The sequence below is a fragment of the Boeremia exigua genome (genome assembly GCF_020726555.1).
Source record: "Boeremia exigua strain MPI-SDFR-AT-0100 chromosome Unknown C7974scaffold_14, whole genome shotgun sequence".
NCBI classification, from domain to species: Eukaryota; Fungi; Ascomycota; class Dothideomycetes; order Pleosporales; family Didymellaceae; genus Boeremia; species Boeremia exigua.
In genome coordinates, this window is record NW_025763531.1 from 538,935 (window position 1) to 554,900 (window position 15,966).

General features: G+C 52.9%; 4 protein-coding genes across 4 annotated transcripts; all 4 read left to right on the top strand.

Moving 5' to 3' along the window:
- Positions 1 to 304: 304 nt before the first annotated feature.
- On the top strand, positions 305 to 3,211 carry C7974DRAFT_466745 (cytochrome P450 3A17; the record flags this gene model as incomplete). Its single annotated transcript, XM_046146339.1, has 5 exons — positions 305 to 804; positions 854 to 1,384; positions 1,437 to 2,050; positions 2,106 to 2,335; positions 3,189 to 3,211. Exons 1-5 carry the CDS (start codon positions 745 to 747, stop codon positions 3,209 to 3,211), a joined length of 1,458 nt encoding a protein of 485 aa, XP_045991776.1. The 5' UTR covers positions 305 to 744.
- Positions 3,212 to 4,247: 1,036 nt separating this feature from the next.
- Positions 4,248 to 5,937, top strand: C7974DRAFT_418186 (uncharacterized protein; the record flags this gene model as incomplete). The annotated part of the gene is made up of 2 exons (XM_046144137.1): positions 4,248 to 4,574; positions 4,621 to 5,937. The coding sequence occupies 2 exons, from the start codon at positions 4,248 to 4,250 to the stop codon at positions 5,935 to 5,937; spliced, it is 1,644 nt and encodes a 547-aa protein (XP_045991777.1).
- A 6,079-nt stretch (positions 5,938 to 12,016) lies between these two features.
- Positions 12,017 to 12,424, top strand: C7974DRAFT_380810 (uncharacterized protein; the record flags this gene model as incomplete). Its single annotated transcript, XM_046140539.1, has 1 exon — positions 12,017 to 12,424. One exon carries the CDS (start codon positions 12,017 to 12,019, stop codon positions 12,422 to 12,424), a length of 408 nt encoding a protein of 135 aa, XP_045991778.1.
- Positions 12,425 to 14,188: 1,764 nt separating this feature from the next.
- C7974DRAFT_368889 (kinase-like domain-containing protein) lies at positions 14,189 to 15,670 on the top strand (the record flags this gene model as incomplete). Its single annotated transcript, XM_046139918.1, has 2 exons — positions 14,189 to 14,848; positions 14,873 to 15,670. 2 exons carry the CDS (start codon positions 14,189 to 14,191, stop codon positions 15,668 to 15,670), a joined length of 1,458 nt encoding a protein of 485 aa, XP_045991779.1.
- Between the last annotated feature and the right edge of the window lie 296 nt (positions 15,671 to 15,966).

The following is a 15,966-nucleotide window of genomic DNA, read 5'->3' on the forward strand; positions in this document are numbered from 1 at the left end:
TTCCCCATGCAAGACACCCACCCGCCTATTACAAATCTTGCGGTTAGTGATATTGTCAGAGCGCTAGACGTTTTGACGTGAATTCATTGTTTAGCAGCACGAGGCAGGTTATGCGTGTGAGCTTGGTTTGGGCACAACACCGTGTGGTGATTCGTTATCTGCGCTAGCTATTTTAAGTTCATCGCGGGCACGGAAACGTCGGGATCCGTTAGCTCGCCGAATAAGGGTTAGCTCATCACACACAGCCGAAGTGCGGGGCGGGATGTGGGGTCTGACTTTCGCCACGAAGTACAGCTTGTTCCCACCTCTTCAATAGAGCCGGACATTCCCTTTCTTCGTCAAATTGATTACGATCTCGCTTGATACCATAGGAGAATTCAGGGGTCTGCTGAACTAGTCCCAAAGTATGACGGCGAGCAACATTCAGCAAAAAGTCATCTCAATGAGTCCAACCAAACTGTGGTCATGTAAAACGGATGTTGACATGTTGCAAACATGAAGTGACTTCTCTCAGATGATAAGGACCAATGCAGTCGACTGATTTTCGCCTCTCTGGGCAGTCTTTCATACGACTGCATCATGCTTTTTCCTGTGTACAATAGCGGGCAGCGCATCTAGTGCAACGCCTTAGCTTCTCCCCACATTCCGACTGAGTATATAGATCTCCCAGGACTCTCGAAATCGAATGCCGGCTACATTAATAGGCGGTATACAATCCTGTTTTCGGGTCATCATCGATCCACAATGCCGTCGGTTCATCTGGTAGCGGCGATACTGTTGGCCATTGTCGGCTACATGGTCAAGGTGAGCACCGACGACAAGTCTCGCCTCCATTAATGTTAATATGGCTTAGATCTTGCTGGCTGCTCAGCGATCGTCTCTTTCCAAACTGCCTGGCACGTGGCATTCCAGATACACCGACCTCGTTTTGCGTTTCTACACTCTATCAGGTCGCCGAATCTTCTACGTGGACGGTCTACATCAAACATATGGCGACGTCATCCGAATTACCCCTGACCAAGTAGCTGTCGCAGACATTGTTGGCGTGTCGCAGATTCACAAAATTGGCTCTGGGTTCCTGAAGTCGAACTTCTACATGGATCTCACTCCTACGCGCGAGCCTGGCATCTTTGCCATGCAGAATGCTCATGATCACGCTGCACGACGGAAGCTTTTCGCCCGAGCATTCAGTAACTCTGCATTGAAAACAAACTGGGAAGCCGAGATCAGGCGCAAGACTACTCTTGCTGTTAGTCGAATCAAGGATGACGCGACGCAACGAGGAAAGGGAGCTGATGTGCTAAAATGGTGGACGTTAATGGCCACGGATGTGATCACCCATCTGAGCTTCGGTGATAGCTTTGGTATGCTCGAGCAAGGCAAAGTAGGTATCCGACCCCCGCATTTCAAAGTCTGAATCTGATATCCGTTATCAGCAAACGTCCTACATTGATGCACTTCAGGCAGCCCTGCTTGGTGGTGTACTTCGCGCTGAGTTTCCGCTCATGTATACCATTCTTCGATTCATTCCTCTGAAAGGAGTACAGAGAATGGTCACCGCTGACGATATGGTATACGAGCACGGCGCTGTCGCTATCCATAACATGCGCGATGGTCAGGGCAATAACATGAACCTGTTTGGTCAAATGCTGGCCGCGAGTGATGATTACGAGAAAGTCGGGCTCACAGACAAGGCAGTGAGAGAGGAAGCTGGAAACCTTATTGTAGCCGGGTCAGATACCACCGCTGTGACTCTTACATACCTAGTCTACGCCGTTCTCAAAGATCCAGAACTGCAAGCTCGCTTGGAACAAGAGGTAGTCGGGCTCAGCGATCAGCTGAACATGACCGAGCTGGAAAGCGCACCTGTGCTCAACAGTGTGATCGAGGAGACCTTGAGGCTATACGGAGCTGCGCCTGGAGCCCTACCGCGCATCGTACCAAGTCAAGGTTTCGACGTTGCTGGCTATCGAATTCCCCCTGGGATAGAGGTCAGCACACAAGCTTACACACTCCATCGGGACCCCAGAATCTTCCAGGAGCCGCTCCGGTAAGTTGAGATCTGTCTTATGCTCGGAAGTACCCTATCTAATGTGACTTGATAGCTTCGACAGCAATCGTTTTATGGACAAATCGAAGCTTTCTACACAACAGAAGGCTGCATATATGCCTTTCGGAGCCGGGTCGCGAACATGCCTTGGTATTCATCTCGCGTACTTGGAGCTCCGTCTCGCAACAGCCATGTTTTTCAGGGACTGCCGTGGAGCAAGATTGAGCGATTGTATGCGGGACGAGATGATGGAGATGGACAATCGCTTCTTAATCGCCCCAAAGGGTCATTGCTGCTACGTGACCTTTTGTAAATCTTAGTAGGATCTGCCTAGAAAATTTAAGACCCGTATGTCCTGAGACTAGCTTTCCCGACACATTGGCGGAAGTTCAGCGCAATACAAAAACCAAAGCTTTTAGCAGAGATCGAAAGTTCGCAGGGCACATTGATGCGTAATGCAAGGCCTTCTATGGTAATTACAACTAGCAGATAGCTTATGCGGAAAAGAATCTGAACTACTTGACGACATCTCTGGTTCACGTCTGCATAGTGAACGCCAATCTCCCGATCTGGAGCACCCATAAGCGAATCTACAATGCTTTGACCGCAGAAGTGTTGCTTACATGTGTACCGCTCTGATTGCAGCAGCTTCTGTGTACTAGCGAAGTAGAAGGTCTTGATCGGTGCACGTAGATTGAAGCTCTGCAACCTATTGTACTCTGTAGATCTGGCTTCACGTTCCGCTACTTTCGAGACACTTGCAGAGATTCGTGCGCCTTGTGCAATGTGACCGGGGATGAAACATGCGCTGGCAAGCTCCAGAAAGATCAGAAAGCAAGGCCCTTGGCAGTTAACCTGTCAAGGTGGACAACGTCCAAAGCGGCCAAGACACTACAATGACCGGCATAGACAGAATGCTTAGTGTCAACAATTTAGCCGACTTGAGGTGGCTTTCAACCGGCGTTCCGCCAAGACGGCTAGCCAAGAACAGCAGCAGTGTGTCTCTGCGGGTGACATGAGCCCTCGCCATGCCGAGTTGCATGTAGACCCGGAGCCACTGACTGGCAACACAAGACTTGGCTGGGCTAGTAACTCAGGCTCCGCTTCTTCAAAACCAACCATCAAAAAACACTACAAGGTCGGCAACAACTGCGACAGTAATGGTGGCGGTTTGCATGGCGATGGCAATACGGTAGCACCCAGCCTCGCAAAGAGAGAATTGCCGCTCTCGTACTCATGATAGACTCTTGAGGTTCTAGAGGGCGTCTACAATCTTGCGAGTTGTGTGCGCCATGTTTCAAATGACTGATGATCACTCTTGTATCTAGTAAAGATTCAAAGTTGAGATGTGGTGATGAAGATGTGGCATGTGAATTCTGGGCGCTACTCACGACGCTCATCCAGGTTTATACAGAAATTTTCCTGAGCTCCAGACGATGCAATATCAGACCCCAACCCAAGTGAAGTTAAAGCAAGTCCTCACCCTCCTGCCCCAGGTTTGAACCCAGAGAGGGACGCTTTCTGGTTCGTTCCCCAATTCGCGGGGCTGCTTCTCGTATCCCCGGATCCTCACAGACGGTGAGCTCCTGTGTCGTTCCTGCCGTCGTCTCTTTGCCTCGCTTCTTGACTACGCGGTAATGTGCGGTTCGTTAGAGAGTGTGCGCGTGAATCGATCGGGAAGTTTGTGCTCGAGTGCGGGGAAGGTTTCCAACGGCAGGGCAAGCTCCTGTGACGTGGTACGGTCCTCGTGCCTGATCGACAGATATTGATGGCGGAGGTGTAGCCCAATCGGTCGCATTGGAGGGGACAGTCGCGCTTACAGAAGTGCAGTTCGTGGTGTTGTTGACGCGTCAGCGCGTGTCTCGGCCCACAACAGAAGTCGGTCAATGCTCGGGGTCGTCCTCAACACCAAGAGTCGCATCACTACTCACATGCGCAAGTAGAAATCAACGCTCGGCAGACCCCAGAATCTGTCGCGTTGCAGAGTCGTGCGCATCTGAAGCCCATCTCGACGAGATCGACTATAACGCGTTGCCGAATATGCCACATGTCTGCCGCTATTAAAACAGGTGATGCTCCCCTCAATGTTGCTTACAAACGCGCCTTCCTTCACTGAACCCAAGGGGTTGACTGCATCAACAACACCGAAGATCAACCACCACTATTCCCCTCACCTCCCCACTTCACGCAGCATGCCATGACAACAGACACGCCGGTCAACGCCCTCACGCGTGAGCTCGCGCAATACCTCGAGAGCGCTGACGTCAAAGGCACGTCCATAACAGCGCAGCGAAAGCGCTGCAAGGAGATTTTCCAGCGACTGGAACCCTTGCGCGCCACAGCCCTCTCGGCCGAGATCGAAAGTCTTTACAACGTCGGCGCATGGTATCAGTTGTTCGGCTATCCTCCCAAGTTTCCATCCTGGGCGGACCCCAACGACGCCAGAGTCTTCGCCGGCAGTCGCCTCGTCTCCGCTCTTACCAGCTTGAAGAAAGAGTGGAAGCAGATCGACACCGTCCCAAAGGTATGCCACTCACGATCGACATATGACCATGCACTGACTCTGCCAGATACGTGCAGCCGCGCGTGACGAGATTCCACTCCCCACTTGGCCGGGCCGCGACTTTTTGGACAAGCTCGTCAAAATTGCCGGCGCTGGTGCTGCAGGCTACCCACTTGACACTTTCCTACAAGAGTTTCCCCGCTTCCTGCATACCAAGATTGGGGTGACACACAAGCCGCAGTACTTCAGAAAAGAGAGCCGTCGCTGCGTTCTCTGCCCAGAGCTCAACGAGTTCTACGATAACATTGTCCAGCCGTGGATCATTGGTCTCGCGAACCCAACGACATCTTCACGAAAGCGGCGAAAGGCCGATGTGGTCGGCCGATCGATCGATACCAGCTTACAGGCAGGAGACGAGCCACCCGAACCCGAGGCCTTTCTTTGGTCCAACGAACATGAACACGAACTGGGGCAGACGATCCTCGAGTCAAGTCCAGGTCTCCAAAATACAGAGTCCATCCAGCAGTCCTCCAGGTCCCGTCCACAGCACAGTGATCAAGAGTCTACCGAGCACGAAACACAGATCGAAGATCCCGAATTAGAGATAACAATCGATCACTCGCTCCTTGACGACGACTCGGGCCAGCAAATCTCCGACGACTACGACGACCAGATTGGAGTTCAGCTTGAAGCGCAGCAGTCAATACCCAAAGACCACACCAGCAAGGCTCCTCGCAGAGCTAATGGCGCGAAGGCAACTCAAGACGAGAGAGCTCAGAAGGAAGTCGAGGGGGCGTTCGATGTCCTGCTGGAGCTTGATGATGACACTCAATATGGCGCACGATGGTTGGTCGACAATACCAAGCTTCGCATATCACTTCGAAGGCAGATCGAAATCGCAAAGGTATCTGTGGATGCTGCAGCCGATGACTTTGCCAAGACGGGCAGCGAGATTGCCTCCAGACTACCTCCCAATACAAACCTGTCGCAGTCCATTGCGAACACCGAAGCCCGGCTTGCCAAGTTCACAGCTAACGAGGTCCGGTTACTCGAGCAACAGAAGCTGTTGCAGGCGCTTGCTGATGACATGGACGATGACGACATGTGCATCCTCAACACTCGCACGGTAGTTAATCAAGACGCTTTGGTCGCACGGAAAACAGGGATCGAGCACGAGATTGCACTGCTGAAGGGGTGGGAAGCTCAGCTGAACGAGCAGTACAAGTCGCAAGAAAAGAAGAAAAAAGACCTAGAAGAGCTTCAGGTCAGACTCGATGAGCGCAATGAGTCCCTGGAGACCATGGCCCTGTTGTTTCGCTTGGCGACGCAGCCTTCATCATGTGGGGCATTTGAGGTATATGTAGCAGCAAAAGAGACAAAATAAGAAGTATAATATCCGAGGTATTCATTACACGCCGTGCCTCGATAGATGCTTTCTGTGGCACTCCGCTCCAACATTACTGTGATCCTAGACACCAGGGGCTACCTGTCGACCCAACGCAAATTGGCATTGTTGTACAATCATGATTTTACCTTTTTTACTTACTGCTACTTCTAATGTAACCACGACAGTCTGATAGATGCTGACAAGATTAGTTGTACACAGCTACGTCATGCTCAGGTCATACGCAGATCGGCTTTTGCAGTCTTCACGAGCACAGCGCGTGAAACACAGCCGATGCATCGTCCCGCACGGGTTGTGCCTGCACGGGGACTGCACTCCAATCTTGTGCATAGAGCGGGGTCTGAAAGGCAAGCACCACCAGCACGTGCACCGGCAGCTTCATTGCAGGCTGTACACCTGAGACCTCACGGGTAAAAGCGTATAACTGCAATAATGTACGACCAACAAGCCCCCCGGTATGAGATTGGTTCCACTCTGTAATGTCTAGTATGACAAGATCTCATCGTATGACACTTTCTTTCCTCCAGACGGGTCATCTGAGCAAGAGCTAAAGCCGTGTCACAATGCTCGACCCGCCTGGAACGACGAGCAGGATAGCTATAATGATGAAATTGCACGCCAATCTTTGCTGATTCATGCTCAAACCTTGAATGCGCTGCAAGATAATATTCTGTGTTGTCTGAGCGTCTTTCACATGTCTATGTAAGGTCTGAGGATCTTGACCGCCTCGTCAAGATCATTGTGACTTTCTGGGCTGTGAGGAACCTATGAGTCTCTCAAGCCAGATACCATCGAGCCTTGGGGGATCGCTCTGTCGCTGATCAACGGCCATCTCAGTACCCACAGGATAGAACGCACCATATGGTTGCCGTCACAACCAGTTCCGTTCTCAGACTGGTCATCGGCTTCGCCGTGGGTGCAACTCGACCTTTTCAGTCGCTGCAATCGTATCTCTGCTACCCGTCCTCTCCGGCGTGACACGCTTACGATTTGCGGGGGCCCTGACTGCTGCATAGTTGCTGATCGATTGGTGGGAGCGCAGAATATGAATGACAAGAGTAAAGAAGAATTTGAATTGCGACTGAGCAGTTTGTTTGCGTGTTAGCTTTGTCAAGTAGGTCCATGTAACACAAGGGTACCACCATAAGCGATTCACAGATTTACGCGAAAATCATGCACGGCATTCAGGGAAGGCATGTAGATCGCTAGTGGGGATTCACCCTCAAGCTTTCGAGCGTTAGGTACACACTCAATGAATCTCACAAAGACGGCAATACACTCACGTCGTGCAAACTCTTCACTCCAGTGGCGATTTTCCTGAACTGTTCGTATCCTTATAGCAAGCCGTTGTTTAAGGAGGCCAGCCCTACTAGCAGCGACAAAATGACAAAAACGCGACAAGGAAGATGACTACTGCCAACTGGAAACGACAGTATCGCGACTCCCTAGTCCCTCCAGTGATCTCAATAGCCCGATCTTCTATACAGTCTGGGGCTTGCACATCGCCAAAGCCATCATAGCTTTCCTTAGCACGGTTTTGCTTCTTACGGTGACACTCTCCAAACCAGAGATTTGGAAGGCTAGCGTCAATTGCAATGACTCCCTTGTGCCTCGGAACGCCGCTTTAGCTAAATATACAGTCAACATCCAGATCGATACATCTCTCGGAGCTCAAATGAAAGAACCGAGAGATAGCACATTAAGGCTGCGAGGTGGGCATAAAGATGATGCCGCACCAGGTAGTCGTCTCGTGTATGGCTAATACAGCCTGCCTTTCCCGTTCTCTCCGGACTGGCTCGCTCGACTGTGAGTAAGGAGGACGTCAGCTTGCAAGCTGGTTCTGTAGACAAGCTGCTTTTTTCAGACCATCTCTCGGCAATGTGAGTTGATCGAACGGGGATCCAGCACTGGCGCGCTGAACATACCCGAGATCTTGACGTCATAGACAAGATCATGTCACATGCAACGACCCATTGAAAAATACACTGTGACTAGTGGATACTGAAAAGCGGTGAGACACAACTAAACTTAACACTCATGCCTAATGCATTCTGCGCTCTCGCCTAGGAATTGATCAGACTAATTTATTCACATGTTTCCACGTCAACAGCACTATACACAACCTCTGAGCTGCCACCGGGTGCTTCTCCCAGGCTCCATTCGTTTTTTTTGCGCACGTCCTTCTCACTTCTGTAGGCTATGTCTGTGAGATTAGACGGGTCAGGATCCCCTCTCGAATTCTTCTTTTCACATGTTTCGTGAGAACATCCAAGCTGGATGGGACGATCTTTGTCGAACTCGATCAGATACTCGTCTCGACAGGCCGATAGTAACCTCTGAGTGAATAGACGTGACGCGTTCTGCGGGTCGCACGCGCAACAGCGAACGCAGCGGGTCACTATCTTTGAACTAATCGATATGGCATCATCAATAACCTGAATACCTTGTTGGGAATTGCCGGACTATATTAGTTCGTGTGAAGCACTGCAGGCGTTGTTAGATCTGCTCAACCACCCTGTACATTTGACTGAGCACGTCCATCAAAATTGTACCCGTCCGTGACTTGCTTGTTTGGACGAACTCGCCATGAAATCTTTTAGAGAAGACTCAGATGGACTGTCGATATTGATGAGGTCATAGGGCTGCTACAACTTCAAATCCGGCCACGAACTATCTGTCAGTCCAGATCCGAACTACGTACCTCTTCTGTATCGACCACTGCGCGACGACCAATTCTCCCTCCGCGTTGGCACACCAGTTATCTTGACTTCGATTCGCGACCCGATGTCCAACACCACGTTCCCCTCGTCACTCTCATGTATGCACAGGGACCCCTTGCACGGGATTGAAACGCATCTCCAATGCGTCTCGTTGCCACCTGCATGAGCTGAGATGTGTCGCGGTACTAAATAGCAGAAGTTACATCCAGGAGATGCAGATCAAACTACATGCTGCGTCTCCAGACCTGAATCCAGATGATAGCACACTCGTAATCCTGACGAAGGCTTACTCATGTGGGCTCCGACTGCGACTTTTCCAACATTACTGGAGGATGTCTTGTTCCGCGAGTGCGATTTCACGGCATCATTTTCGTACCAATTTACTGTAGACTGGCGTTAGTTCCTCTCTTGATGCCTGCTCTAGCGCGTGCTGCTGACGCTAAAAAACCAGGATCTGATTTCTGAACATCTGTCCAGGGGATCGAAATGGAAATGTGGTTTTGTCGTCGATTCAGCAGAGATTTGCGCAGGAACACTCGATTTCTAGGTCTTGACCTTGCCAGAGCCTTGCCTGCATATGCCCGCGGGGAGGCTTGACACTCAACTATGCCGTGAAGCTGTTGTCGACAATTATCGCACAACTGTGATTCACTGTCAATCTCTTGCCAGTCCCATAATCATCTGTCAGGAGCCATCAATGTATATTATGCACTCAGCAGTATGCGGTACACATCGTCACGCCAACGCCTTCTCAGCAAGCTGTCCCGTCACGATGCAACGGGGCGTTGTACGCCTACTACCCCGCGCGAGAAAACGCCTCGCGAACGTCTCAGTCCAGCGTCCAATAACCCATATTGGAGAGTCGGCGGGGTTCAACTCTCGCTATCCCGTCAGCGTCGGAGAAACTGCCTCTGCTTAGAAGCGCGACCATACGCCTTTCGGCCACCACTGTATCTGGGTCCTGGTCGGCACAACCCGAGATTCCGACTCGCAGCCGCACTGAGAGCGGCAAAGTCGCGCGCGGATCGCCGACTCTAGCGGCTAACTTCTTGTCTCCGAGTGGCAGGGGGCGACGAAACAGTCTGATTAGTTTTTTATGCGACGTCCGCGTACTCATGTTACTGACGCGCGAAGGCCGTGTCCAGCGTTGTCGCCAGCCCGACATACCCAGCCGGTGACGTGGAATCTTCCAAGAGTGTGGGTGTCGCGCAATGGCAACTGGCCCACTGATTTTCGAGACGTGTTTGACATGAAAGGGAATCAAAATCGCAACGCGACGTTGCTGACGTGGCGATAGCAGTGATTCCGCAAAATCATCAGTGCAGTGGTTCCACTGACGGTGTTGTGGAAACACTCGTTTGTCGTCTGACGGGCTGGCGAGTCTTAAAGTGATCTTGAAAGTGCGATTGGTGAGTGTGAAATGCGTGGTCCATCGTTATTTCATCCGAACCTTGGCTGGCGCCTGGGCGAGCGATATATCGAAGAGGGTCGCACAAGTGTGGCTCTCAAGTAGGACACGGAGTGCTACGTACGTATTGAGCATAGTGATGATAGTGCGGCTGCGTGCTAGGGGTTGGCTTAGGTGCTTTCGCAACAGAAGAGCGTGGCGGTTGGAACGATACTGGAGCATTGCAGGCTCTCTTCTATGTTGGCCGTGATCTGTACGTCTCTTATCTTCTCATACGTCTGCACACGTTTATGTCGAACCAGCAGGTCTACTGCTTGTCATTCACGGCCATAAAACGCGGTCATGCTGCAATCAATCTACCAGGCCATCACACTTGTAAGGTTATCCTCCAATGGCGCAATATTTTGAGCGCCCACTCTCTTGATTGTGACCGCCCTGCTGAAGCCACTCCAGCGTGTCCCAGGCCGCTGTTAGAGTGTACTGACGGCTGTGAGTCAAATTCAGCAAAAGAAATCCCACTGAGAGTGCACGACAAAGCTCGCCCGTTGGAGCGATTTGCTCAAAATCCGAACACCGGATTACAACTCCCACATCAACACCGGCGTCTCTATGACCCGCTACGCCGGTATATCAGCCCTGCCGCGTAGCTGGCACAGGTACCAGATTAATGCTTTATGCAGTAAGTTGATCCACACCCTGCCGCCAAATTCAACCTCGCCTAGTCTGACGCCGATGTACCGCAACCGCAACTTTCCTTCCCCTACCTCCGTTTATGCCAGCTTCCCTCACCTTGCTTTTTCACCCGATCAACCATGTCCACGACCCTCGACCTCCTCGCCCCGCCCTCGCCAACCACCGAAACATAATACACCGGTTTCATCACCGCCCTCACCTCAACCGCGCCGTCAGACGCAGCCATTTGCGCCGCATTCGCCGCATACGTGCACATCGACACGTGGGTCCGCAGCGCACAGGCAGAACGCTCGCACGTTACGGTGGCGGCAGGGATCGCGCTAGGCGCTCGCGCAAGCGAGGCGCAGATCGAAGGCATGCTGAAGGGGATGTGGGAACAGCGCGAGGCACTGCTGGGGGCGCATAAGCGGCTTTTGGAGATGCACTGCGAAGTTGGAGCGTTTTGGCGGGAGATGGTGTGGCGCAGGGGGGTTTGAGTGATGTTTAAGGAACTGTGCTGTGAAAGGGTCGTGGCCGAGTCGGACTCGATATAGGAATCGGGGGCGAAGAGTGTGAAAAGTGCTGAGTTTTGTGTCATGCCCGATCTGCATCACCGGCAGTGTACGAGCAATCTCATGTACCGTTCGCACCCTCGGCCTCAGCACAACCAGCCCTGCCCTCCGTGTCTGCCCCCTTCACGGCCCTGTATCTCCTGTCTCACATTCCCACCCTCGTCTCCCCACCCTGGAATGTCGCCACGCCAAGACATGGCCTAAGCTGCTGCCTGTAAAGGACAACGTGTTTCACATCGCCTGCTCTTGTCGGCGCTGATATTCGCCTTGGCCGAGCGGAGGCTGCGGAGGAGCGGCGGTCGGCCGTGGGAAGTCGGAGAGGGCAGCAAACGTAGGTAGGGGCCCTGCGTGCGTCGGTCGGCGGTCGTCGGTGATCGGCTCGGCGGGCGATCGGACTGAACAGATAGAATTGCTGACAAGATTGTCACTGGCCTGCCCTCGGGCCCTACATCCACCGGGCGATTCTTCCTGGCACGCGTCAGAGCGGGCGAGCAGCGGACCGGACAAGACAGATTGGGACAATGGGCAAATGAGCCGAGCCAATGAGGAGAGGCGGCTTACCAAGACAGTCTGCCAAATGCAAACGTTCGCGGTATGCAGCGTCGCAGGTCGTTGCTGTCGCTTGAGGCGATTGTTGAACAGCCACCAGAGGCTTGCGCGCGGCAGGCGCTCCATCCGGTGCGATCATGTCGTCCAGCGGCTTTGCTGCGCCATTTGCTTACGCCGCTGCGCACTCAGCATCGTTCGAACGAGACGCGCATCGTCGCTCCTCATCGAACATGATCTATTTAGGGTGTGCAAGCAAGGTCAGTGCGGGCAGCAGAGCGAAAAGGGAGATGCTGGAATTGAACCGCGCCGTTGCACACGCTGTAGGGTGTTGGTGTGTACCTGAGCCTCACTTTCGCGTAGCACAACGCCTCGGGGCATGCGCCGACCCGTCCAGAACCATGACGTCGCCCGCAACATCTGCGACATGTGCAAAATTTGCGATTTCTGCGACTTCTGCGAGCTCTGCAAGTGCAGCCCGAGACAGCAACGCCACAATAGATGCAGCAGGAGATGACGTAAACACGCAAGGCGGTGGCAACGACTAAGGGCGCTGTCACTGCAGAGACACCCGAGCTGCGTGCGAGTCTGAACACGGGAGGAGATGAGCTAATAGCTCGAGGGGTGGCGGCGCTGTCGTGGCCGGTGGTCGGTCCGTGGCGCGCTGATTGGCTGTGTGCGAGGCGCTGCGAAGGTACGAGGTTGACTGGTTCCCGGAGGGTTGTCCATTGTCACTGTACCTAGTACGGCGCTTCTCCTGCGCATTCACTCGCCTTGCAAATCGCCCGCCGAAGCCACGACGCAGGCTCGCTTTCTGGCTGCCAGCACTGCTGGGAGCTTCTCGTTGATGTGGCCCTCAGCTGAGGTAGCAGGTTCGTACCATCCAAGAACGACTGAGCTGCCACCGACACGGCTGCAAGGGACGAGACAAAGAATCAGTGAACCTTCGTTATGAGCGCAGTCGTGCGTAGACACCGACATTTGGCCTTGACCCACATGCCTCCTAGGTGTATCAAGAAAATTTCAGTCCTCGACAACTGCAAAAAGGCAACTCGATCAGACATGCCTGCGGCGGTACTGCTTGCCCACCGGCCCAGCAGCCAGCTGCGGGTACGGGTGCGACGCCATAAGAATAGCTGCTCAAGCCAATACTCGCGATTCTCCGTCCGTTCGCTCCACGCCTCCTGCAACGAGGACCTTGCTTGTGACTCTTCCCACCTACCACTCTGTTCTACCTTGACAGCGCGCCCGGTATGTATGAGTTGCCTCTTCAATGAATCAGCAGGAAGATCCCCAGATGGAGCCTTCAACAGTCCTGCGTGGTTGCGCGGAAATCATGTCATCTGCCTCGATCACTGTATCGATATCAAGAAGTGATTCTGTCATCACTATAAACTATGAGACCTATAAAACTATACAATCGGCTGTAATGACTGGATATCCACAACGATTCCCGGTAGGGTACTTCAGCGTCGATTCCACCCAAGTCTGCATCGAGACAGCCTTGTGTTGCTCATTCATTTGTCTACGAGAATATAACAATATTCTCGGCTTCAATATCGCAGTTGTAGCGAATTGGCCGAACACGAAGTTACTGTAGGCGCCAAACCGGACCAGTGAAGAGTGTGTCACCGAAAAACACTTTCACTGCTGCGTCGTTCGCTTTCACCATATCTCTGCACTTTTCCGGCGCAATCTGTTGCTTCCAACACTCGACTCTGCCCACTTGCGAACGCTTCACCTACATCATCTACTGCCAAGCTCTCGTTTTGCATGGTTTGTTGAATTACAATTGTTCATCAAGAGCTTGGAATCGTTGACACATCAGCATACTTGTGGTACTTTTGCCATACGTCTTCTCTCTGCCTGTTGGATTTCGCTGGCATGTGCAGAGAGAACGAGGTCAAACTGAGTTGATCCACCCAAGTACAAACCGTGCCAGACTTGATACACCGGCGCCAATGGAAGATCAGCTCCCGTCCCCACCTTCTTCTCCCGGCGATGGGGAATCAGATCACTCACAAGTTGAATCATGTATCTCCAAACCTAGTGCGGCAATATCAATCTCTGGTCTCCCGATCACAGCCTTTGCTGTGCTGATACCAGACAACGCTCCAGCCAAGGTGGCTGCACATCGCGGTTTTGAAAGATCGATAGCATCAATGCCTGATCAGTACGGGAAATTCCGATACTGCGAGCCGGAAATGTACTTCGACCAAGGCGCAGCCGACCTTCTTTCGACGCAACTGGAGCCAGAGTTGAGCCAAGACAGCGCAAACAGTGTGGAAGAGACCGAGGATCGTAAGTCGCGTATGTCCATCTGGGATATCAAGTTTATCTTTGATCTCGCCGCTCTTGACCCGCGCATGTGCTCCATGTGGGCTGGGGGAATGGGCAACCAGCTCGAACAAAGTAACGTCCAGTTCTTACTAATTGACAACAAGCTTTGCCAGGAACACATTGTCTTTCAGCTGTCGCCAAATTCTGGGGGCATCACTATTATCTCTGGCTCAAAGGTCGCCAAAGAGCTCTACGTCAACGGCGATGCGGTCAACGACGGCCAGACAGTCTTGGGTGGAGTCACGCGGATATCTATCCATGGTCTGCAGTTCAGATTGGAATATCTCCCTCATTCGTACACGCCAGAGTGGCATATCCAGCGCGACAACTTTATCAAGGCAGCACACCGGGGCAAGGTCGCCGATACGCTTCATCTGACACGTTCCGCCCCGTCTGAGAGTTGGCGGTGCGCAGGCTGGACTCTTCAGAAAGAGATTGGCCGCGGTGCAGAAGGAGTGGTGTATGCAGCGACTCACAAGGATGACGTTGTCGGTGTGTTCAAACGCGTTGAGCGAACGCCTCGCAATGCTCAGGCAGAGGCCGAAAGGACCGAGATGCTGACTGACTTTTCAGCGGAAGTGGACAAAGCTGTGAGAGGCGGAGTGCGCCACTGCGTCATCAAATTGATTGCAGTTTTCCCGCCCTAGTACGAACAGCTTCACGAAGCGACACTCGAGATCGAGGAGAAAGAGGCATTGTACTATGCGTACAAGGCGCTGTGTAACGAGACACTCCATGATCACACCTTCTCGACTCGCGATCCTTGCATCCTCCGCAAGCGAGCAATGCTTTTCAAGAGTGTCTTGCGAGCACTAGACTTCGTTCAATCGTGCGGATATATCCACCGAGATATCAAGCCCGCAAATATCGGCGTAAAGGACGGCGGTCATGCTGTTCTTCTCGACTTGGACCAGATGATCCTCCAAAAAGGCCATCCCGACATCCCAGCTTCACCCGGCGTTTGCGGAACACTCGCCTACCTGGCACCCGAGAGCGAGATGATCGCGCACAGCTATCTGGTTGATGTGTGGTCCGCAGGCCTCGTGTTGTTTCAGATGATGTACGGCTACCACCCTTGGAAGTTCATGACAAACCCGTTCCGAAGCGATGAGCCTGATGAACTGGTACGCTCGCTATTCGATCGGCAGTACGACGAAATCATCGCGATGCTCAAGAGGTCGAGAAATCCGCTCGACCCGCTTCTCGTCCGTCTGCTGGCCCATGAGTACTCGAACCTCAACCCAGGACCCCGTCCGTCCGCGAAAGAGGCGTTGGCCAATCCAGTATGGATGAATCTAAAGCAGTGGGAGCAGGCAGACGACCTAGACGGCGACGAGCGTCTTCTGGGATTGGCGTGCTTCGACGGTGGTTCGACAACAGTCGAACTGTCGATCGAGAGGAAGATTGCTGTCGAGTGGAATTGCAAACACAACCCTGTTTTTCGAACTGCATAGACCGCTCGGAGTTGTAGGCTACCGTTTTTGCGACGGGCGCTACTCTCGCAGCACAGCGCACGGTGAAAACGGGGCGCATGGCGGGCGCGACAGCCAGCGCGGCGAAGTAGATCGGGAGAAAACTCACGGCGGACGCGATGCCCATGAGCCTGGAGATGATGCTGGAACCGAGTCTGATTCTTGTGGCGGTAAGCAGCACCGAGACCGCTGTGAGCGCCGATCCGCGCCTGGTCAATGATAACTGAGATTACCTTAGCAGAGCGCTCAGCGCAGTACAGAGCCGCACTCGGCCCCTT